The sequence below is a fragment of the Sminthopsis crassicaudata genome, chromosome 5, assembly GCF_048593235.1.
Source record: "Sminthopsis crassicaudata isolate SCR6 chromosome 5, ASM4859323v1, whole genome shotgun sequence".
Taxonomy (NCBI): domain Eukaryota; kingdom Metazoa; phylum Chordata; class Mammalia; order Dasyuromorphia; family Dasyuridae; genus Sminthopsis; species Sminthopsis crassicaudata.
The window spans coordinates 239,812,138-239,838,144 of NC_133621.1; the positions used below are offsets into that span (position 1 = coordinate 239,812,138).

At 31.7% G+C, this 26,007-nt stretch overlaps 1 protein-coding gene across 4 annotated transcripts in view; it reads left to right on the forward strand.

Moving 5' to 3' along the window:
• The window catches only part of IPO8 (importin 8), a 150,101-nt gene that overhangs the window by 53,051 nt on the left and 71,043 nt on the right, over positions 1 to 26,007 (forward strand). For all 4 annotated transcript variants that reach the window (XM_074270641.1, XM_074270639.1, XM_074270638.1 and 1 more), the window contains 7 exons: positions 946 to 1,040; positions 5,202 to 5,286; positions 18,499 to 18,633; positions 19,915 to 20,014; positions 23,525 to 23,601; positions 24,353 to 24,469; positions 25,905 to 25,994. In XM_074270641.1, the coding sequence (XP_074126742.1) occupies positions 946 to 1,040; positions 5,202 to 5,286; positions 18,499 to 18,633; positions 19,915 to 20,014; positions 23,525 to 23,601; positions 24,353 to 24,469; positions 25,905 to 25,994 (699 nt within the window). The remainder of the gene's footprint in view (positions 1 to 945; positions 1,041 to 5,201; positions 5,287 to 18,498; positions 18,634 to 19,914; positions 20,015 to 23,524; positions 23,602 to 24,352; positions 24,470 to 25,904; positions 25,995 to 26,007) is intronic.

Here is a 26,007-nt window from a genome sequence, read left to right on the forward strand (position 1 = left end):
ATATGTGAATCTATAATATACATATATAATTGCTATGTATACTGTATCAAATAATTGTGATAATGGATATCTTTGCTTTATCTCTGTTATTGTGAAGGCTTCTAATACTCATTGTGGATGTGTGTGCATGTGTGTGTGCGCGCACATGCGCATGTGTGTTTGTGTGTGTAATGCTATTTCTTGGTTCTGATAATTGTATTTTGTTCAGTATATCATTGTAACCAAAGGATTGGGAAAATGACTTTTGAATATGGGAGGAAATTCAAAGAGTTTTTTTTTTTCTATGTTAGATGAAGTATTTGCATGTAAGGTGTTTATATCCTATTGATGGGAAAAAATATGTATGACAAGTAAATATACATGTAAGGATAATTTAGGGAGGGAGTCACTAATCTTGGGTGGGTATCAGTAAAGACCTTATAAAGAAAGTACTACTTGAACTAAAGTTTGAAGAGTGCTAGAGATTTTATAGTTAAGGAAGAAGCTGATGCAAAGAGGAAGCTCATTCTAGGTATGGGAAGGCACAACCAGTTCAAAGAAAAGTAATGTATATGAATAATAGCAGGTAGACTTGCTGGATCATATAAAGTATGTGGAAAAATATTAATAAGTCTGGAAAAGTAAGCTGGAGCCAGATTGTAAAGAATTATAGACAAAGAAAAGCTGATAATGGTTATCACTATTCAAAATCCATTCTGATTTGTTAAATTATTGGGATTTGCAAAAAACAAAAACAAACAAACAAACAAACAAACCACAAATTAAATTGTAGTTCATTGTGACTACAATAACCTGTAATAGAAGTTTATATGCTATTATCTATGGTTATGATTTTTAGACTTTGTCAACAAAATCTTTGATTCCCAATTCTTACCACAGGGTCTGGCACATAGTTCCCTAACAATTAATTCATTGATTATAATCAATTTACATATTTTCTTTTAGGAGACTTTACAAATCGATGAAGATGATAGACCAGAATTGGTATGGTGGAAATGTAAGAAGTGGGCATTACACATTGTAGCTCGTCTTTTTGAACGGTAACATTCTCATGTTTATTAATATTTATATCTTGTAGTACTTCTTTCATTATGGGATCCTTGGCTTTAGAGCCTAGGGTCATATGTCACTTTGAAGTGACTTCTAATTTTTTTTCTCCCTAAAGAGGCTTTTGTTTATGAAAGTAGTTAGATTTTAACTTGATTACCTTTAGCAGGTTATTTCAGACACTTCTATATCTTTCTCATTTTACAGAAATAATATTGCTATGCTTTTTGGCATACATATAGCCAAGGAGTTTTCAGAAAGAAGAGGCAAAATTCCTTTATTCCATGTTAGAGTTTGTAAATGATTGCTTAAGACAGGAAAGCAAAATTATTATTACAATATTATAATAGCAACTGTTTAAAATTTTTTTTTAATGTTTTTAGAATATGTCTTAGTTCCAGAAATATGCTAGGAAAAGATAGGGAAAATAACTGTGTAAGATATATTTTGGGAGAAAAGTGTTTTTTTTTCCCCCCTGAGGCTGGGGTTAAGTGACTTGCCCAGGGTCACACAACTAGGAAGTGTTAAGTGTCTGAGAGCACATTTGAACTCGGGTCCTCCTGAATTCAAGGCTGGTGCTCTATCCACTGCGCCACCTAGCTGCCCCGAAAAGTGATTTTTTAAAAAGGAAATAGAGAACCTTTAGAAAGGGAGACCTCATTGCAACTTAAAATATACATCCAGAGTTGCTTCAAAGAAAAACATTTTTTTTAAGTTACTTGAGATATTTAGTCTGAAAAAAAAATTGAACTTCAAGTATGAGTTTAGGTTATCTTCTTATCTTTATCAATATTAATAGAATGTTAATTATTAATATTAATAAAACTTAAAATTTTGATTTGAAATATAATTTAACAGAACATTGCTTGAATGCATAAAACACTGTGTGAGATCCTGGAGGAGATGTGATAATTCATTAAGACAACTTTCTCTCATGGAGCTCATAATCAGTTAGGGGGATAAAAAAATTCAAATAATGCAAAAAAGTATGTAATAAAAAAGATGCAAACTTGGTGTCATAAAATGTTCAACATAATAATGATTATTTTTGAGTGATAGAATCAGAGAAAGTTAGTGAATGAGATGACTTAAAGAATTGATAGAAATATAGAAGGGAGAAATAGTAAGGAACATTCCAGTCATAGGAAGGAGCATGAAATAAGGCACAGAAATAGGATCTGATGAGTATATCTTAGAGCCTATAGTACATGCAAAGCAGTGAAGAGAAAAAGCTGGAAAGGGCAAGTAGTACAGCTTATGGAAAGCTTTGTACATTAACTATTGAATTTGAATTTTATTTGGCATATCGCAGGGTTGCATTCCAAAAATTTAACTTTAAAAGGATTTTAAACCAAAAAGTGATCAATGAACCTGTGTAAATTTAATGTGGCATCCAGTATTAAGGATGAATTGGAAGAATTAGTCCTTGGAATTTTATAAAATTATTCAGGCAGGAAACTGAGTAGATGCCCATCAATTGGAGAATGGCTGAATAAATTGTGGTATATGAATATTATGAAATATTATTGTTCTGTAAGAAATGACCAGCAGGATGATTTCAGAAAGGCCTGGAGAGACTTACATGAACTGATGCTGAGTGAAATGAGCAGGACTAGGAGATCATTATATACTTCAACAACAATACTATATGATGATCAATTCTGATGGACATGGCTGTCTTCAACAATGAGATGAATCAAATCAGTTCCAATAGAGCAGTAACAAACTGAACCAATTACATCCAGCGAAAGAACTCTGGGAGATGACTATGAACCACTACATAGAATTCCCAATCCCTCTATTTTTGTCTGCCTGCATTTTTTATTTCCTTCACAGGCTACTTATACACAAATTCAAAGTCTGATTCTTTTTGTACAGCAAAATAACTGTTTGGACATGTATACATATATTATAATTAATGTATACTTTAACATAGGTAACATATATTGGTCAAGTGCCATCTGGGGTGAGGAGGGGAGGAGAAAAATTGGAACAAAAGGCTTGGCAATTGTCAATGCTGTAAAATTACCCATGGGTATATCTTGTAAATAAAAAGTTATAATAATAATAAAAAAAATCATTCAGGCAGTTAGTAATTATGGTCCTACCTGATGTTGTAACAGTGGGAATAGTTAGGAAATAATGGATATGTGAGAAATTGCTGAGCTAGAAATGTTAAAACTTCACAAATGATTGAAAATGGGGAGGAAGAGGAGAAATTATAAGATAATTGTTAAGTTTCAAACAAGAGTGATGAGATAAATACTTGTCATTGATAGGAAGAGAGAAGGAAGATTCAGGTTTGTGGGGGGGGATATGATAGATATGGATACTTTTAAATTGCTAGTAGAAGGTTCTGAAGAAAGGTCACTATTGGAGATTTAGATTTCTGTAGGAGAGATAGAATGATTCTAAGTTCATTATTATCAAGGAAGTGATGGAGAAGAAAAAAGAACTAATAACAGAATCTTGAGGAACACTGTATTACTGTATCAGTAAAAGGAAAAAAGAGAACAGACCTGAGAAGAGTTCGAGAAGTAGGAGGGAATCCTAAAGAATATGGTGTTTTGGAAGAAAGTATGTCTACAAGATAGAATTAAATAAGTATCAGGAATTGCAGAAAGGTCAAACTGGAAAAAAACAAACAAACATGTAGATTTATTGATGTAGGAGGTTAACAATTCTTGGGGAGTAGATTCATTAGAGTTATGTGGACAAAAACAAGATTGCAAGACGTTGAAGAGATGAGTAGGTAATGAAGATGTGCAAACATGTGTAAATTATCTATCTATCTATATCTATTCATTTATTTCATTCATTCATTCATTTATTTAATTATTTATTTTTGCTGAGGCAAATTGGGGTTATGTGACTTGCCCAGAGTCACACAGCTAGGTAGTGTTAAGTGTCTGAGTTCAGATTTGAACTCTGGTCCTCCTGACTTCAGGGCTGGTGCTCTGTGCCAGCTAGCTGCCCCCCCCCCCAAATTATTTTTTCAAGATATTAGATGTATATATAGAAAGAAAGAAATTGGATAGGAACTGCCTGGCAGAGAAAGGGTGGGTAAAGATGCTTTTATGATTGGGCATAGCTGAGTGTGTTTGTAGACAGATGGGAAGGAGACTAGTATAAAAAGAAATGGAAAATTCTGGAGAAATTGGGGGATGAGTTATGAAAACGAAAAGTTTTGGAGGAGCTTTTGCAGTGAAGGGATCTAATTAGAAGAGAGATTATTCCTTTTTGAGATTATTGGCACTTCTCAGATAAGAAAGTAAAATACGGAAAGATTTTGAAGTGTGGAGGAGAAAGCTTATATTGAATTCTGTCATTGTCTCAATAGAATAGGAAGTTAGAGCAGGGAATCTGTAAGAGAGTGTAAGAAGGCCTTGAGAAGAAAAGTTTTGAAATTATGTGGAACAAAACAGAAGATCATTGAAAAAATGTCTTGCAAAGCAGTAATAAGAAATTTAGCATTAGAAATTTGGAATGTGTAAAGTATGTACAATTACAGTACTTTCTTTTGCATCCTGGAAGAGAAGTGGATAAAATCTGAATGTTTGAGTTACTTAGAGTTCAAGATTAAGTCTTGAAGGTCTCTTAGAAAATAAGGGAAGGAAAAGTAAGAGATAAAACATTCTGAGGTGGGCAAATCATCATGGTTATTGATCATTGGAAATGAAGCCAGAGTAGAGGAGAGGTATCTATCATGGGACTGGAGATCCCATGATCTCTAGTGAAATTGAAGATGTAATTTAGTGTGACATACAAGATTAGAGTGAATTTCAGAAGTCTTCAGAAGATAGTCAGATTTAGTGTGCCACTGCAAATAGGTGGTGAAGTAGAATGTAAATAGGAGTTACTATGAAAGTTGAAAAGAGAGAATTAAAAGTATTTGAGTTATCAGCATATATATTGAATTCTCTAGAAGTATAGAGGGGTGTGTATATATATATATATATATATATATATATATATATATATATATATATATATATATATATATATGTAATCTATACTTCAACCTTAAGTTTTTGTTTAGAAACTGTTTATTCATTTATTGATGTCCTTTTATCTGTAGTTCACTGTACTTTTCATTAAGTTCTTTACTTTTAAAAATGCAAGTATTGAAACTCTTTCTCTCTGTGTGTTTTAAGATATGGAAGCCCAGGAAATGTGACCAAGGAATATTTTGAATTTTCAGAATTCTTTCTGAAAACTTATGCAGTAGGAATCCAGCAGGTAAATGTAAACATTATACTTTTTAAATTGAAGGGTATTTGTGTTGTGGACTTTGACTTTGTTATCAATTTTTCAAATAGATATTGTCTTACATTTATAGTGCTTTAAAGTTTAAAATATCCTTGCCTTACAACAAATTTAAGTAGTATTAAGAGTCTATAAATATTTGTTAAATATTTATAAAAATTAGAGCAAAAATTTTTTTTAACAAATAAGAGTTTTATCCTGAATACAGGACTGTCATTTTATAACTAGACCCCTTGGAACTTTTGCCTTCAAGGAGTTCTGAATTTTGGGATGAAATGGAAAGAACTTCTTTATAATCTGATTAATTTTAAGAAGAGCCTCACTGGTCACTAGTTCTAACTTAGGCTGTGTCATTAACTCCTTTGCACTTTGTGTAAGTTGGTTTCTTTGTTTCTGAGCCATAAATATTTATTTGTATTTAGCATGCATTGAAGTTTGTTAAAGAAGGAGCTTTGCAAAATAATGAAAAAATTAGGCGTCCTAATTTGAGGAAGAATCTATGCACATGTTAGATATAGTTTTGTAGTTATTTGGGTTTTTTAAGTCATAGATCTGCATAAAAGAAGCATTATTTTTATTATTTTTTTCAGGATAATATCAGTGTTTAAATTTTAATGCATTTGTTCGTAATTGGTTCTTGCCCTTTTTTCCTTTTGTATATTATAAAGAATATAGGAGAAATGTAAATTCACATCCTACCTCTGATACTTAACAGTTGAATTTAGACAAATGACATTATATTTTTCTGCCTCAGTTTCCTCTTTTCTAGAAGAGGATAGGAATACCTGTAGTCTTATTTTATAGGGCTGTCATGAGGATTATCTAAGATGTATGTCAGAAGCTGTCCAGTTCAATCCTCTGTTTTCATATATCAGAAAACAGGCCTGGAAGGGTTAAATGATTTATCCAGTGTATCATGTTTGACAGAGACAACATTTTAATCAAGGTCCTCAGACTTTAATAATACTAATACTAATACTACTTCTTTGTTACATAACAGTGTTAAAAATGCTTATTAAATTTGGCAAAAGCTTTGTGGATCTAAAGTATAAAATCAGCTATTATTGTTAATAATAATTATTGATAATTTAAAGAAAATTTCTAGCCTTGAGTAAAAGAACTGAAAATATTTATATAAAAGATTTGAGAGGTAATGACAGGTGGTAATCTAATCTTAATTTGACAATCATCAATAAAGCAGGAGGCAACCTATTCCTTTTGGAATAGCAATTTTTGGATAGCTTTAATTGTTTGGAAGTTATTTTTTATAACAGACTTAGATATGCTTTTTTTGTAATTTCACCTCCTTGTTCGGAGCTAAGCAAAGCATTTTGAAGAATCCCTTTTCCTTTTATCAACTCTTTGTTATCTTCAGAATTTTTGGGTTAGACTTCTAAGGGTACCAGGACAAGAAGAACCAACAAAAGGACTTTGTTCAAGGTGATAGGAAAAAAAAGATTAGATATAAATGAAATAAATAGAAGGCTCAACAATCCTTGAAGTCTAAAATGAAGAGGTTAAATTAAATGGTTAGTTCTAAAGTCGTTTCCAACTTTATAATTGTGATCTTATCCTATTGGTATTGTTTCATTGTCTATAATATCTTTAAACATAATTTAATTTATTCTCCCTGTTTTATCTCTTTTGTCATTATGTGACGTGATAGCATAATTTAAAAAATTTTTTTTTCCTGAGGCAATTGGAATTGTGACTTGCCTAGGGTCACACCAGTTTTGAACTCAGGTCCTCCTGACTTCAGGGCTGGTGCTCTATCCACTATTCCATCTAGCTGCCCCGATAAGATACTTCTTAACATTCAAATGAAAAAAGAAATATCTTTTAAATTCAAGTAAACAGATATAATAATATAATAGTGACAGGAGATTTCAGTATTCTCTCAGTTTTGGATAAATTTAACATAAAGATAAATAAAGAGGAACTGAAGAAAATGGAGTTAAAAGACTTAAAGTATCCTCTAGATACAACAACAAAATATTATTTGTGTTTCTCGGCACCACCTGGAACTTTTATAAAAAATGACTATATCAATTTTTGTACATTGATATTGTATACATATGTAAAAAGGCAGAAATGGTCAATATGTTCTTTGTGCACAACAATGCAACAAAAATAATAATGGTAACCAAAATTTATTTACTATGTGCCATGCACTATTTTATGTACTTTACAATTAATGAACTAAAAGTTCATCTAGAAAAATTAGAAGGCCAAAAATATTAGGGAAAAAACCCTAAAATAAATGCAAAAAATATGAAAAATTTAGAGGAAATATAAATTGGAACAAAATATCATGCAAACAAAGTAAAATCTGATTCCTTGAAGAGACCCTTAAAATTGATAAATCCTTAGCTAATCCGATTAAAAAGAGAGCAGAAAATCAAATCAATAAAATAGCAAATGAGCAAGGTGAAATCACGACAAAACTAGAAGAAAAAGAGTAATCAGAACATGTTTTGCATATATTTGCTAATAAAATGTGAACACCAGCTAAATGGAGGAATACCTTAAAAATAATTAGCTGTAAAGCAACTATTAAAGAGGAGAGAAAGTATCAAACTTTTAGAGAATAGTATATATATATATATATATATATATATATATATATATATGTGTCATAAGATTATTCTCAAAAATTAAGAAAATGCCTTGCCAGTATCATTTTATGATTCAAATGTAGTACTGATGCCTAGGGTAAAACAAAACACAGAAAGAAAATTACAAACCAGTGTTATTAATGAACATTGACTCACAAATTTTAAACAGATTTTAAATCAAACAGATTACAGCAATTTATCCAAGAAATCATATGGTACTAGTACTTTACTAGTACTTTAAGGATGATTCAACACGGGGTGAAGGGGTGTGTGTGTGTGTGTGTGTGTGTGTGTGTGTGAGAATCAACATGATCATACTCAAAACCAAAAATTTTACACGTTAGTGCTAACTTCCTAGCTGCAGAAAAAAAACTTTGACAAAATACAACACATTTATTCTAAAAAACACTACAAAGTATATACATAGAATGACCTTTTTAAAATATAAAAGGCATCCATTTAAAGCCAAAAGCAAGCACCATATGTAATGGTAATACACTGAAACCTTTTCTGGTAAATTCAGAAGTAAAACAAGTATGCTCACTTTCCTCACTATTATTTGATATCGTTTTAGAAATACTAGTAACAAAGTAAGACTAGAGAAAGAAAAGTAGAGAGATAGATAAAGAGGAGATAAGACTATCCCTGCTTGCTAATGATATGATGGTTTACTTGGAAAATCTTAGGGAATATACCTAATTGTAACTATTTTCAATAAAGTTGTAGACTTTCAAAAAAGTCTACAAAAATGAATTGTCATAAATCAACATTTTTATATAATAATAACAAAACAAAAGGAGCAATAATAAAAAGGGAAATTCTGTTTCAAATAAATTTAAAATATAAGATGATTGCCCTCCAAAGCATACAAATAGCATATTTAAATTCAGTTATAATGTGCTCCTTAAAGAAATTAGGAATTAGGATGGACTTGGACTAGCAGTTCCAGACTTCAAACTAAACAATTTCTCTATTAGAGAATGGGTATTTGTGAGTGGGTCAGATGTGTGTGTGTGTGTGTGTGTGTGTGTGTGTGTGTGTGTGTGTAGGTGTGTGTGTGTGTGTATGTGTGTGTGTACGTACACACATTTGATAAAATAGAAAACAAGTTGCCATCAGTCTGGAAGAAATTAGGCTCAAACCAACATTTATACCATATTCCACAACATGTTTTAATTGAATATAAAACATTATCGCTAAAGATTATAATATAAAGAATCAGAAGAGAAGCAGATCATATACCTTTCATAGCCATGGAAGCGAAATGTTTTCTTAGCCAAACAAAAAATAGAGACAATAATAAAAAATAAAATAGATAACTGATTACTAGAAACAGAAAAGATTTTGCATAGACAAAATTAACACAACTAGGATAAGAAGGGAAAATACAGGATTAAATTGGGAAAAAAAGTCTTTGTATCAAATTTCTCTAATTAGCTTTTGTATCTAAGAGAAACAATGACTCTGTAGGTATATGTCTCTCTCTGTCTCTCTGTCTCTCTCTCTGTTTCTCTGTCTCTCTCATACACACACACTATTGATAATTTTTAAAAATTTATTTTAATTTTAAATTTTAAAATATTTGAAAAAAAACTAAAAAAAAAAAAAAAAAAAAAAAAAAAGGAAAAACAGAAAAGGAATACAAAACAAAATAAAGCAAAACAAAAGAGAATATTGTCATGTGCCCAGGAGAACATCAGGAAGGGTTCAAAATCTATAATAACAAATTACCAGATCAAGAAAGTATATATTAGTAGAAGAAATTATATTCATAAATGTTCATTTTTTTCTTTACTTACTTGTAAATTATTCTTTGGTTCTCTGCTGTGCACCATATTTCCTTTATTTTTTTTTCCTCCTTTCATTCCCCTTTCTGCCCCCAACCAAGCTACAATTAAGAAAAGATATATTTATATATACATATGTAGGTATATACATACAAACACACACTCTTCCCCTCCCCCCGCATATACACACATCTTTTTTATCACTGCTGACTGAAATTAAATTAACTTGCTTTGCTATTACTTAGCCTCCCCCCACCTAAGGATCTGTCCCTTAGTCTTCTTCCCACATCCTATGCTTCTTCCCTTCCCTCATCCCTTTTCCCTGATTACTTTCTAGATTTTGGAGTGTGCTATAACCCTTCATGGTACATATGTAGTATTGCCTATTGAACCCATTCCTGAATGTGAATTACAATCCCTCCTCCCCCCTCTAATGTGTCTATTCTTCTTCGCTCTTGTATAAGATGATGACTATTTTTATCTTAATTCTGCCATTCTTTCTTTTGAGTTACTGTATAGTTGATGTGAAACTTAAACATATAGTATACATTTCCCTTGTTAAAAAAAAAAAAATCCTGAACAATTTGTCAATATTTAAACAGTTTGTCCTTGTTGAGCTCCTTAACATTTATCTTTGATGTTGGCCCTTATATGTTTCTGTTAAATTCGGGTTTGGTTGATAGAAAGTCCTGAAAATCTTCAAGTTCATTGAATGCCCTTTTTTTTTTTTTCATTCAAAATTATAGATAATTTTGCTGGATATGATATTTTTGGCTATAGGCCTCATTCTTTTGATTGACAGTGTCTGTCAGGATCTGCGGTCTTTTTTTGTAGATGCTGATAAGTCTTGTGCAATTCTAATAGTAGCTCAAGCTATTTGAATTGTTTTTTTTCTTGTTTCTTGCAAAATTTTCTCTTTGATCTAGAGGTTTCAAAATTTGGCAATAATATTTTTGTGTGTTTTCATTGAGGTGGTGATTGGTGAATTTATTATTTTTTTTCTGTTTCTATTTTCCATTCATGTTCTATCACTCCAGGACAAAATTTTAAAATTATTTCTTGCAATATTGTGTCAGGGTTCTCTTTTTGGCCAGAACTTTTTGGAAGTCCAATTATTCTTATATTTTCTTTTCTCCAAATCTGTTCTTTTTCTTATGTTTCACATTTTGTTCTGTTTTCTCATTTTTTATAATTTGTTTTGTTATTTCTTGGTCTCTCATGGATTCATTGGCTTCCCCTTGCTCAATTCTAATTTTCAAAGAGTTATTTTTGTCTTCCAGACTCTGTATCTCTGTTTCTTGTTGGTTAACTTTTTTTCCATAATCTTATTTTTCTTGGATGGTTTTCATCCATTAATCTATTTATTTTTCATTTATCTATTTATTTTTAGTTTTCCTCACTGTGTCTATTTTGACTTTTAAATTTTTTTTTGAGTTCTATAAATTCTCTCTGGCCAGGGAACCATTTCACATTACTCTTTGGGGTAGAAGCTTTTTTTTTTTTTTTTTTTTTTGCTTAAGTGTCTTTCTCTGAAGATGAATTTGGGTCTTCTCCTATTCCCATATATTTCAATGATGGGGTTCTTTTTATTTGCCGATTTTTTTTTTAAATAAGAGAGAGATGGTAGTGTAAGCACCTCTAATCATGGGGTGCAGGGGTAGTGTCTCAAGCTTCCCTTCAGCTCTCCCTTCTGACCAGTTATCCCAAATCAAGAGCTCCATCCTTCTGCAAGTGCCTGCAGCCATTAGTACCCCCCTGCTCAGCTGCTTCTACACTCACTAGGTGCTGGAGAATCCACCCCCCCCCACACACACACACACTCTTGACAAAGAGTCTGGAAGGTGAAAGTGTGGTTCTTGCTGAGGTTCTAGCCACACCTTGCTAGCCAGAGGGGTCACCTTGACAGGGTGTTTGCACTTTACTGGGATTAATCCCTAGCCCAGTGTCTTTTCTTTTCTGGTTTTAGCCTGCCCCAAGTTTTGATTTTTTACCAGTTTATGTTCGCTCTGAGGTGCAAATTTGTTTTATTTGTGTGGGCAAATATGGAGAGCTTGAAATTTATCAACTTACACCTCCATCTTCCCATCCTCCCCAACCATTGATAAATTGTTAAAGGATATTAATAGTTTTCAAAATAGGAATTGTTTTGTATCTACAAATTCATCAATCTTCAAATCACCAATAAGAGAAGTGTAAATCACATGAATCCTGAAATTTCTCTTCACTTGTAAATTTGAAGAAATGATAGTAAATTATAATAGCCCCTATTGGAGGGAATGTAGGATAATTGGCACTATTAGCTTAGAACTTTCCTAAACTTCCTAAAGAAGTTTATGTCATTCATCAGAGGGGAGAGCTGAAAAAAGATTATCCATTTACCTTGAGTGTCTATAATTACACATTGTGTCATGTATGATTGAAACAAAGTAACAAACAGTAATTGATTGATCAATTTTCAGAGCCTTCTTAGTTTCTGGTCAGTATAATCTAGGTCCTCAGTTAAGCATTTTAAATGAATCTGTTCTCTAAGCAACAGACAGGTCTAATTTCCTAGCCTTGATGGACCAAGTTCAAACAATACAGTAAGATTTCTGTAGTTTCTTTTCAGTTTCCAGTAAATACATATCTATTTTATCTTTTATTATTGTCTCTTATCTTTTGTTTGGTTAAGAAAACATTTCCTACTCAGGACTATGAAAGTTTGTGTATATCTGATACACTTACATATAGCTACTCTCTAATAGATAAATTGTTTACTTTGATGTCTGGAACAGCTTGTCTACCCTAATCTTTAACTCCTTTTCATTATTTCCTATTCATTTTTCCAAATGGATTTTGTTATTTTATCAAGTTTTATGAGGTATCCTTTTAGCATCTGATTGTCACAGCATTAAAAGTATAAATTAATTTTAGTATTACTCTCATTTTGTTACCTTGATAGACCCTAACCAGAAGCTTCAAGAAGGGTAATCATGAGGCCTTACAACAAATATTTAGTAGTCCCAGCTTCAGAATCTGTCCTTCCAGTGAGTAATCTGAATTCATTCCATTAAGTATTGACTGACTTAATCTCCTTATTGTACAAGAGATTCTTAGAAGTTTTCTCTAGCAGTGCAATTAAAAAGCATTGATTCTGTAGTGATCTACTTTCCTTATATAATTCCCATTCTCATAGCCATACATTACTATTTATTTATTACTAAACCATTGCTTTGACTATATAGAATTTTGTTGGCAAGCTGGTGTCTATGCTTTTTAGTATACTTTCCATATTTGCCATAACTTTCCTTCTAAGGAGAAGACATCTTTAAAAAAAATTTTTTTTCTATAATAGCTTTTTATTTTCCAAAATACTTGCAAAGACAATTTTCAACATTCACTTTTTTTTACTGAGGCAATTGGGGTTAAGTGACTTGCCCAGGCTCACACAGCTAGGAAGTGTCAACTGTCTGAGGCCAAATTTGAACTCAGATCCTCCTGCGCCACCTAGCCTTCCCAACATTAATTCTTGCAAAACCTTGTGTTCCAGTTTTTCTCCCTCCCTCTCTTCCTCCTTTTTTAGATAACAAATAATCCAATATAGGCTAAACATGTGCAATTCTGGAAAAAACATCTTTTAATTTTATGGCTATAATTGCCATCTGTATGACCTTTGGGTCCAAGAATACAAAATCTGGCACTACTTCTATTTTTCTGTTTCTTTCTTCTATTTGCAAAGAAGTGATCAGACCTGTTGACAAGATCATCATTTGTTTGGATGGTAAATCCAGTTTGCTAAACCTATTTCTTTTCCAGAATTTAACCTTTTCCCTTGTTGACCTCTACTGGAGAAATGACTTTAGGGGAAATTCATTTTAAGAAGCCAGTTTTTCAGAACTTCTAGTTTTATGCACCTAAAAGGCAGGCTTCCTCAGACCCTGCTTGTAAGAGTACATGATCTGTAAGATCTCCTATATTGATGGACCTTGTAGTTGACAAATACTTTGAATTGCTACTATTACAGCATAACCTTTGCTATTGTTCTCATGATTCATTGACTGGCTTTTTAAGTTTCTCCTTCAGCTGCCCAAGTTCCTACTCTAGATGAAATTTAATGTATTTAATGCTGCTAAATACCAAAAAGTCAAGTCTAGATTACCAAAGGTACTCCATTAGAAGCCTCCTGCCATACTGACATTTATAATTTAATGAATACTCTTGATGAGAGTTAGGGAAGGGGGAAACCCTTTTTGGTCAGCGCAAAGATAGTTGCATGACGGCGCAGAGTCCCCTGTAAAAGGAATTTACAGGCCTCAAAACCTAGATTGATAAAAAAAGGTTGATTGTAGGGATTTGGAAATAAAGTTAAAGGTAGAAAGACTTCAGGGCCAGAGGTGGTCACTGGGCGGGCAGGAACCCTTACATGGCCGGAAGGATGCCATGTTTTGGGGGAAGGGCTCCTGCAAAGACAGAGCTCCAGTTTGGCTCTTTTATACCTAAAGGGGCTTGTGGGTAGAGTCCCAGGCTCCTGGCAGGCTTTCAGCCAGAGTCATCATTGAATAGAATTCAGTGGGTTTAAACTGTGGGGGTTGGGAAAACTCAAGTTAGTTCAGATCCAGTGGGGGATGGGGAAATCCCACTGACCAGGATTTGTAAATCAAAGGTCAGCTATGGGGGAGAGGGGTTTCTTAAAAGGACCTCAACCCCCATCACTCTTGAGTTTAGTCATTCAACCAATTCTGAATCCATCTAATTTTATTGTTGATTGATCCATAGTTCTCATCTTTTTCTTTAAGAAGAGTATGATGCATCCAAAGAAATAACTGGGAACTGAATGTGGACCACAACATAGTATTTTCACTCTTTTTGGTGCTTGCATTTTGTTTTCTTTTTCACTTTTTTCCTTTTTGATCTGATTTTCAAATCTGATTGTGTAGCATGATAATTGTAGAAATACGTGTAGAGGAATTGCACATGTTTAACACATATTGGATCACTTGCCCACTGGGGAAGAGAGTCAGCGGAAGGGAGGGGGAAAAAATTAGAACACAGGGTTTTGTAGGAGTAAATGTTGAAAATTATCCAGGCATATATTTTGAAAATAAAAAGCTATAATTTAAAAAAAAAGAGTATGAAACACTTTGTTAAATTCTCTGTTAAAATTTGGGCAAATTAGGGGCAGCTAGGCGGCACAGTGGATAGAGCACCAGCCTTGAATTCAGGAGGACCCAAATTCAAATCTGGTCTCAGACACTTAACACTTCCTAGCTGTGTGACCCTGGGCAAGTCACTTAACCCCAGCCTCAGGAGGGGGGGGGGAAATTTGGGCAAATTAAATCTACAACATTTATCTCAGTTTAATAATGCTATTGATGAGCTCTAGATTTGGGGACCCAAATGAAATTGAAGTCTGGTAGCAGGTTCGGGGTACAGTGAATCAAATAGAGCTCCCCTGCAACACCTTTGGGTTCAGCGCAAGGATAGGGATTTAAATGAGGTCTAGTAGCTGCTCAAGAGTCCCCTGTAAGGGAATTTACCGAAAACCTAGATTGATAAAAAAGGTTTATTATGGGGTTTGGAAGTAAAGTTAAAGTCTAGTTAGTAAAGGGTATTAAGTAATGAGATGAGGGCACTGGAAACAGTATTCTGGTGGGCAGAGAGTCCTTGTTGCCAGGCATGGTGCTGGCATGTATTGACCCTCTTCAAAGAGAGAACTCCAGCTTGGCTCTTTTATAATGAGAGATTTAGCTAAAGGGGCCCGTGGGTGGAGTCCCAAGTTGTCTCAGATCCTGTGGGGGTTGGGAGAGACCAAGTTGGCTCAGATCAGATGGGGGCTGGGACAGGCCCAGATCTTCTATTGGAATTCATAGGGATGCTTTTGACCAGGATTTGTGAATCAAAGGTCCTAGTTTCTTGATAATCAGTTAGGAGGGGCTGGGAATAAGAAAGGAATAAATCAATCTGAAAGGACTAGTTGCTTAATAAAGACCAAATGAAAAGCACATTTCCAAAGACAAAGTAGAAAAGAATAAAATTATTTATGAAATAGAGAATTTCTATTATGTAATTTGCTTTTTTTCTAGGAGAGGAAATCCTTTTTACTAATTCATTTTGGCATCTTGCCTTTAAGTGAGTTAAGTGATTTGTCTAGAGTTACATGGTACATATATGTCAGAGTTGGGGCTTGACTCTGGTTCTTTCTGGCTTCAAGGCAAACTATATAGTATGATTGCTGCCTCTTTTTCTTTCTTTTTCTTTTCTTTTCTTTTCTTTTTTTTCCCTGAGGCAATTGGAGTTAAGTGACTTGTCCAGGGTCACACAGCTAGGAAGTATTAAGTATCTGAGGCCAGATTTGAACTCAAGGCCTCCTGACTTCAGGGCTGGCACTCCATCCACTGCACCATCTAGCTACCCCTGTCTCTCTTTCTTGTAAAATATATAATAAATTCAACCTGTAAGTTTCAAAGCAGTCCTGTTTATTTTTCTTTTTAGCCTATGTTTTCTGTGCTACAGTGATTTTTTTTTTTAAATCTCAGCCTTATCCTTTCCTCTTCCTCCTTTCCAATTAAAAAATAGGAAGAAAAATAAATTGGAAAAAAAGAACAAAAAAAGAAAGAACTATTATAATAAATATAAACACACACACACACACACACACACACACACACACACACACACACACACACACACACACACACACACACACTGTCCCCCCCAACTCATCAGATTCCCAAAATGAACAGTTTAGAAAATGTGTACAAAATGTTTGCCCTTGATGAATCAGTGTTGGCTTTTTATAAACAATGATTCCTTTTAAAGATTTTCATGATCTTTTTAATGATTAACTTAGTATTTTCTAGAACTATACATTATCCTTACTGTTGTATAGTTTACAGACTTTTTTTTTCTTTTTCTTGAAAATCAGCTTTTCTTTAGACCTATGCTAATCTCATTTTCTACTCTGTTACATATCATTTACAATGGCTCAATAGTCACATTTGTTCTTTTATTATGAACCTAGTAACTTGAATTCAAAAGAACTATTAATACTCTTTCACTATTTTATTACTACTATATCTACTCCCTTATACTTTTTTCTATTCTCATTCCAAACATATTCTTGTTTTTGCAGAAAAAAATCAACCAGAAGAAAAATAAAATTAAGTAGCTTTGTCATTTCTCTGTTGTTTGTAATCATTCTCTCCTTTCTAAGCACTTTGATTCCCTTTTTATCCAAGTGTAGCTTTAAAAATTGATCTACATTTTTGTCACCATTTTATTTCATTTTATATATCACGTTGAACAATTTGGAACTTTTTTATTTTATGACAGAAACATTTTTTTTTATGAAAAGAGAATCCATCCAAAGAATGTTTTTTAAACATTCTAGTATCAGGAAAATAGATCATTTTCCTATGCTGTTAATTTATAATACAACATGGGATTTCATTATAAACAATACCAGTGGTGAAATTCTTACAAAAAGTCAGCATGGAATTTGGAGATTCATGAACTGTGTTCCCTGCTGTTTCAACTGTAGCAGACTGTTAAATTGACAAAATAGATACTAGTTTGAAGTGTTTATAATGGACTTTTACTAGTCTATGTTTTAGATGTGTTTTTCTAGTAGCTCTGAATATTTTAATGCCAGTATATCTGACAGCATACATTTTTCTTATCTTGGAACTTTAATTTGTATAATTACAAAATTTTAAATAAATGCCAATTGAAACATCATAATCCTCTAATCTACATGAACTCAGTAGATTGGAAAGAACTATATTTCATTTTGAAAAATCGAAATACACTTTTATTTTTATACTTATTTTTTAACTCAGTCCTGCAGTGGAATAGACCTAGGTCTTGAGGTTGACTGGCTTACTGACAGATTTTGTAAATTTATACTTTAAGATAATTTTTGAACCAAATTCATTCTTTTTAAAATTTATTTAAGAAACTTTTATTTTATTTTTAATATACTTTTTTTTTTTATGAATCATGTTGGGAGAGAAAACAAAAAGGAAAAAAAGAGAAATAAGACAGAAAAAAAAGAAGTGAACATAGCATATATTGATTTACATTTGACCTCCATAGTTCTTTTTCTGGATGAAGATGGCATTTTCTATCCAAAGTTTATTGGGATTGCCTTGTAACCAAATTCATTCTTGATGTATAAATCACATGCTTTGATTATAAATCATGCTGTTCCCATCAGCCTCTTACTTGGATTTATCAGTCAGGTCTTTAGAAATTTTATTTTAAGAAAAGTGCCCAAACTACCTACTTTTATATTTTAATTCTTTTCTGATTCTCCCTTCTCCTCCCTTACTTTTTTCCCTCCATTTTGCTTTTAGTTTTACTTTAGGTATTTTCCCTGTTATTAGACTATACTTCCTTCAGGTTAGAGATTGCCTTTTTTTTTTCTTTCTTTCTTTCTTTCTTTTTTTTTAGGGGGGGGGAGGGTATTATGTTTGTATCTGATTTCTTAGCACAGTGCCTGGCACATAGAAGTATTTTTTGATTTGACCTGACACCTATTTACACACTACATTTATGGTAAGGGTAATAATTTTATGTATGTAATAGAAGGAGCATTATACTTCTAGGAGTTACAAAACCTGAATACCTTCTATGTTCTCTGAACTTGGGCTGCTGCTCATTGAACCTTATTGAACATCAATTTTGATATCTATAAATTCAAGAAATTGATATAACTTGTCTCTGAAGTTGCTTACGTTTCTAAAATACTGTGAGTTATCTCTGTTTATAATACTTTTTTTTCCTTCCCTGAAAACTTTTCTTAGGTACTTTTAAAAATTTTAAACCAGTATAGACAGAAAGAATATGTAGCTCCACGTGTGCTTCAGCAAACATTAAACTATCTTAATCAAGGAATAATTCATTCTATTACCTGGAAACAGATGAAGCCACATATACAGGTCAGTATAAATCTAAAATTCTTCACATTTTGTTTTTTGTTAAATTAGAACTTATAAACAATATGGTGTTAAATACAATATAAAATATTTTCAATTTTCTTAAATGCATAATAATGTTAAAAGTAAATCCGATAGTTTGATGTGATTGGCAGGAAAATTGAGACCTTAGTAGTGGTATAGTGAGAGTTAGAACAAAAGTCAGAAGATCTTTGTTTTATTTTCAGATTTTATCATCTGAATAACTTTGAACATGCTACTTTCAACTTTTCTGAATTTTGGTTTATAAACTGCCATACGTTTAAACTTATGGTTTAAAGATAGTGTCTTTCTAGACATACTTTATTGGGTTGTTAATGAGGATCAAATGTGATAAATTGTGAAAACATTTTGAAAACTGCTATGCAAATATTTCTGCTATTTAGTGTAATAGTGAAATTTCTTAGAAGATACGGTAATATATCATATTCTCTTTGTCCATTCTTTTAGAACAGTGTAATAGTCACAAGTGTCTGTTTGGCATTCATCTTAATGCTAGTATTTAAAGTTGTGACTTCATGAGATTTTTATAAAAATAGCTTGGATAATTGTAAGAGATTTTAGGAACTTAGTTTAAAAAATGAATTTTTTCAAGATTGCATTGAAGATAAAATTTTCTTCAATATGATAGCAATAAAAATGGCTTCCTAAATGTTAAAATTAATTGTTTTAAACTTTATTTTTGTGATAAAAATCATCTCTTTATACCTACAATTATTCTGTCTTACTATAAATTTACCTACTTGTTCTGCTAAAGGAATGGTATTTTCTTGCAAGAGAAAAAATAGTTTACTTTGTGTAACACTCTTTTTACATTGAAGATTTTAATTTTTAAGTACTTAATTGCAAAGATGAGGTGATATGTTGCCTCAAGATTGACTCAAGTTTTATATAAAAAAAAATCTTTGATGCTTGGGAAGTGTGTTTTGTGAGGCTCTGGTACAGGACTTGGGGCTCTTTAGCTTTGGAAGTATAGATCTGAAGCAAGCAGGGATTTTGGAAACCGTCTAGTTTTAAATATAGAAATTGAGGCAACAAAAATATAAGTAATTTGCTCAAGGTATTACAGGGAACAAATGTCAGAAGTGAAATTTGAACTTAGGTCCCCTCTCTTAAGCCAGTGTTCTCTTAGTTTAATTTAATATTTTTCTTTTTGGAAAACATTAAATAAATGTTAAAATGATAATGATACTGCTGAAATGTAGAGAAACCGACATTGTTTGTTTTGGGTTTCCTTGCTCTTAGAATATATGTGAGGATGTGATTTTCACTGTGATGTGTTACAAAGATGAGGATGAAGAACTATGGCAAGAGGATCCATATGAATATATACGAATGAAGTTTGGTAATTGAGATGATTTTATTTTTCACTTACTTCTTTTTAGAAGTTATTTAGATAAGTTATTAAAATTATTTAAGGTAAGAGATATATTTAGCTATACACATAAAATTATATTGATTTCATGTTATATGTTAGATTCCTAAAGTTATATTAATGTGGCAGTGGGCACTGATTTAGTTCAGACTTGAAAACTTTACAGTGGGAAAACTTTGTAGTGAGAACTTTTTTGTACTGCCTTGCTTATGACTTTTGCATCCCTACCTAGGGTAGTCTCTTCTGAATTTTCTTTGTTTAGAAGATTCCTATTGGAAGTAACTTAGAATCTTAAAAAAAATTTTTTTAAAAAAATATTCCCCATAAGAAAAAAAGGAAAAAAATATTTTATTCCCCCTGTTACTTACAAAAACATTTTTTTAATATTCATTGAAGAAAATTTAAGTTCTAAGTTCCTTTCCTTTCTCCTTTCTTTCCCTCTGTCATTGAGGAGTCAAGTAATTTAATATAGATTATACTTGTGCAGTCATACAAAACATCTCTGTGTTAATCATGTAATGTAAGAAAATACAGGCAAAAACCCCAAGAAAAAAAAGAAAAAGTATGCTTCAACCTGAATTCAACTTAATCAGTTTTTTCTTTGGAGATGCATAGCATTTTTTCATTATAAATCCTTCAGAACTGTCTTGGATAATTGTATTGCTGAGAATAGCTAAGTCATTTCCGTTGATCATTATATAATATTGCTATTACTGTTTACAGTGTTCTATTCATTTCACTTTGTATCAGTTCATGGTTTTTTTTTTTTTGTTTTTTTTGTTTTTGTTTTTGTTTTTTTTTTTTTTTTGCTTTGTTTTTTTTGGCTGAGGTAATTGGGGTCAAGTGACTTGCCTAGGGTCTTACATCTAGGAAGTGTTAAGTGTTTGAGACCAGATTTGAACTCAGGTCCTTCTGACTTCAGAGCTGGTATTCTATCCACTATGCCACCTAGCTGCCCTGAAACCATTTCTTACAGCACAATAGTATTTCAACACAATCCTATACCACATCTTGTTTAGCCATTTTTTTAAGCCAGTTTTTTCCCCCCTCTGAAAGAATAGCTTAGAATCTTAACCAGACTTTTTTTTTTTTTTTTTTTTTAAATAATGAATTGTCTAGAAATAGATCTGTGAGATCTGGTTGGCCCAAAAGCAGACCCTTGTGATAACTACTAATTATTTTAGATCTGAAGTATGAATTCTTTTCATTCCTCAGGGTGTGCTGAGAATATTCTTTGGCAGACTTTGCTTTAAGGTAGCTTCCTTACCAATTGACATTTATGTTAAATTGTTAAGTTTTTGTTTAGGATTTTTTAAAAAAGTTTTTGTAAGCAAGTGAAGAAGACATCCTTTTAAAGACAAGTGTATACAATTCTGAAGGATTTATGTTGAAAAGTGCTTTCCACCTGCAGGTTAAAGTGTGCTTTTATATTTTTCTTTACTATTCTTATTTGTTTTTTTTTTTAATCTGTTTTCTTTTGTTATAGGGCTAATATGAAAATTTTTGCTTGACTGCCCATGTATAATCTATGGCATATTGCTTGCATTCTCAAGGAAGGATGTGGGAAAGGAGGAAACGAATGTAGAACTCAAAATTTGATAAAACAAATGTTGACAATTGTTTTTTTACATATTATTGAGAAAAATTAGAAATAAACAACATTAACAAAAGAAAACTTTTGTTATAAATATGTATAGTAAAGCAAAACAGATTTCTCTGTTGGCCGTGTCCAAAAATATATTTCTTATTCTTTGTCTTGAGACCATGATTAGGGGATGAATGGTATTCACCATTATTGATCCTCTGGAATATGTCTTGTTCCCAAGACTTTCAAAGTTGTATGAAGCAATGAAGTTGTATGTTATCTTTCTCATTTCAGTTTCATGCCTTGAATTTAAAAGCTTAGCAATTATTGTGGTTATGGAGTATAAGATTTATTAAGTAATGTATTGATTATTATGGGGAGTATAGCCAGAGTTATCTCTGTGAAAGGTGAAAATAGCTGGTCTTTGGGTTTCTTTGAATTGCTAATTCAGTCTACTCTCTATTCTAGTCATTTCTGTCTTGCAATTACTTGTTCAAGTGCTAATGTGTTTATGTATAGGTAAAAAGTCTTCCTCCAATTCATTCGGTTCCGTTGAAGCATATCACAACCTCTTTTTTCCCATGGCACTTAATTGTCAGTTTCAAGAATTTTTTCTTTCCTATAGAAAACTTTCCTAAATTTTTGTGGTCCTTTCAAAGGTATAATATCACCAATATCCAAAATCTCTTTGGAATGGGCTATTTAAGCTGGGTTCAAATAACATGTCTTTTGTTTGTATTTACCTTGTATTTGTTTAGTTTCCCATGTGTACATACCATATTAATTTATCCTTCATGTTAAGCAATGATATCGCTAAATCATTTTTTTTTTCAAATTATGTATTTAGGAGCTACATGTGAATTTTCTGTTAATTGGCTAACATTTTGTTAGTCCTATTTTGGAAGTATGTAGATATTTATTTTGCCTGAATCTTTGATTTCATCATTATGGGGCATTCCTGGTAGGAAACTCTTCTTCATTAGTCTAGATTAGCAACTTGGTTTTCAGTCCTTGAGAGTGTTTAGAGCACTTGAGAGGTTAAGTGTCTTAATAATGTTCATAGAACTGGTATGAATCAGACAGAGGAAGGACTTGAAAGTGTGTTTTTCTGATTCCAAGTTTGGACTTTTCCAATATACTAAGAATATATTACTTAGGATTAAAATATTTCTTCTTCCTTTATTTCCATTCTTTGTGACTAATTTATAATCATCAAAATTTTGTATAGATTTTTATTTTTAATTGAGCTAATTGTAGTAAAGAATAATTGACATATTCATCAATTAGAGAGGGTAGTGTTTATATTTTTACTATAAATTATAATTGTTTGAACAAAGGTCTCTAGTATTCAATAGTGGCTTGTAGTAAATGATTGCTTTTGAGTTCTACCGATATTTAAACTGAGAATTAATATCTTTTCATATAAAAATGGATGTTTTAAAATACTTTGAAATATGCTAGATAATTTTTTTATATAAATAGTCTTTACTTAATGTCTTGAAAATAGATATTTTCAAATACTTTGAAATATGCTAGGTAATTTTTATTATATAAACAGACCGTACTTAAAAGTCTTAATTCTTTTTATCAAAAATTTCATTCCCATATTAAATTACCAGTAAATTACCAAGTTTTTCCTAGTTTGTGTAAATTTAAAGAAATCACTGCAGATAAGCTTTATAAATTAATAAACATCCATTGCCTTATAGATGATTTTTTCAGTAGTTACAGTTGGACTGAAGGACTTTTCTGTGCTTTCTTATTTCCATGAGAAACAAATATATAGTAGACTTAATTTTCCTTTCATTATTATGTTGTACAGTGAGAAGTAATTGCATAAAGCTTTAAATGTATAATGAAAGAAAATTATCCTAATAGTCTATCTGAAATTTTAGATGTGTTTGAAGATTATGCATCCCCAACAACAGCAGCTCAGAATCTGTTATATACTGCAGCAAAGAAAAGAAAAGAGGTATGCAGTTTGTCCATTTTAAAATATTTTCCTAACTATGAGTTTTTGTCATCCCCCCCCCAAAAAAAAAACCCAACAGAAAAAAACAATGTTGTTTGATGTAAATTACTTGGGAATGTTTCTCATCTATTTATTTATTTATTTACTTATTTATCTATTTATCTATCTATCTATTTACCTATTTATTTATTTTTTCATTTACTTATTTATTTATTTGTTTACTTACTTATTTATCTATCTATTCATTCATTCATTCATTTGCTTATTTATTTATTCATTTATTCATCTATTCATCTATCTATCTATCTGTTCATCTATTCATCTATTCATCTATCTATCTATCTATCTATCTATCTATCTATCTATCTATCTATTTATTTAAGGCTGGGGTTAAGTGACTTGCCCAGGGTCACACAGCTAGGAAGTGTTAAATATATGAGACCAGATTTGAACTCGAGTCCTCCTGAATTCAAGGCTGGTACTCTATCCACTGTGCCACCTAGCTGCCCCCTGGGAATGTTTTTGTATTATGGGGAATGGGAAAGGTTTATATTGAGTATTATTTTGTTACATTTTTAAACACATTATATCATCTACATTATTAGTCTGATAAAGTTTTAGTAAGACATAGTAATATGATTGTTTTATTTTTGAAAATTGCTTTTAAACTTTGATTTTCAAAAGTGATGTTAAAATGAGGAGGCATTTTAGAATTCATGTATACTAAAATTGATGCAATTCTTTTCTTCAGGTGTTACCCAAAATGATGTCATTCTGTTATCAAATCCTTACAGAACCAAACTTTGACCCCAGGAAGAAAGATGGAGCATTGCATGTAATAGGTTCCCTAGCTGATATTTTATTGAAGGTTAAGATCTTAAATTTCATACTCTTAATGTAACATTTAACAGTATTTTCTTTTACTATGATTGGAGGGAGAAAAAGGTGGCTTGGTGTAGACTAAAACTTTTTATAGGGGAAAACATTGTTATTTTTTAAAAATTAAAAGTAATGATGTGTTCTTGTTGACTTAGTATTTATTTTTCAACCAAATGTGGTCTATGGAACACTTTAAAACACAACTTTAAAAAAAGAATCAACCTTTGTCTGACACCTTCCTAAGCTTAAATACTTTGAGTAAATATTGCTTATCTGTGGTGATGGAGTAAATTTGTCCATGAATGTTTATTTTAAACAAGTTTGTCTTTTCTTATATTAGTTTTTTTTTTTTTAAACCAGAATTTATAGAGAGCAAAAAAATTAATTGGGTTGAATTTTTTCTTTTATTTCTTTTGTTACTTGTGTCAGGAAGCTGTAAAAATCCAACTTAAGATATCTAAAAAAGAAGGAAAAATAAGTCTTATAGATTGAAAATTAGAAGAAACCTCAGAGTTCATCTGCTCTAAGTTCCTCTTATGAACTTTTAATAAATTTTTATGGCCACTAGTCTTTCTTTTTTTTCTTGCTAATTTTAATAAATCACAAAAGGTAAACTTTATCAGTTGATGAACATTTATTGTGTTACAGATAATTTTTCAGTAGATAGTTACTAGGTAATTCAGTAAGTAGTTTCAGTAGGATTATTTTGATGCCTTTGAAGTCCTCTTGTTTTTAAAATTTTTTTCCATAGTAATCTTATCTGTAGTAAAATAAATACTATTTCTCCATGAAAAAAATCTCAACTGATGTATATTTGTCTTTTTGTATATAAGAAGTACTTGGGGTTAAGTGACTTGCCCAGAGTCACACAATCAAGTGGTAAGTGGCTGATATCATATTTGAATTCAAGTCCTCCTTATTCCAGAGTTGCTGCTCTAATCCACTGTGTCATCTAGTTTCCCATTGTGAATTTGTTTTTCATTGATAAACTATTTTCAAAAGAAGACTATGAAAAGAGATTTTTAAGTCATGAAATCTAGCATTTTTTTAAAAAAACAAAACAAAACAAAACAAAAAAAAAAACTAGGTGGTGCAGTGGATAGAGCCCTGAAATCAGGAGGATCTGAATTCAAATGTGGTCTAAGATACTTCACACTTCCTAGCTATGTGGCCCTGGGCAGGCCACTTAACCCCAATTGCCTCAGCAAAAAATCCCCCAAAAAACAAACAAACAAACAAACAAACAAACAAAAAAACAACTAAAAAGTTTATTTAAGATGCTTTATTTTTAAATTTAAAAATTATATATTTTGTTTTGATTTCATCTAATTGTAACATAGTATTTATTCACCTAATTGAATCCATTGGTTCATACAAATAAATTTGAAATGAGATGACTGAAGTTACATTTTTATTTTCTACAGAAGAGTATGTTCAAGGACCAAATGGAATTAATGCTGCAGAATCATGTATTTCCATTGTTTTTGTCTAACCTGGGATACCTCAGAGCAAGAGTACGTTTACTAA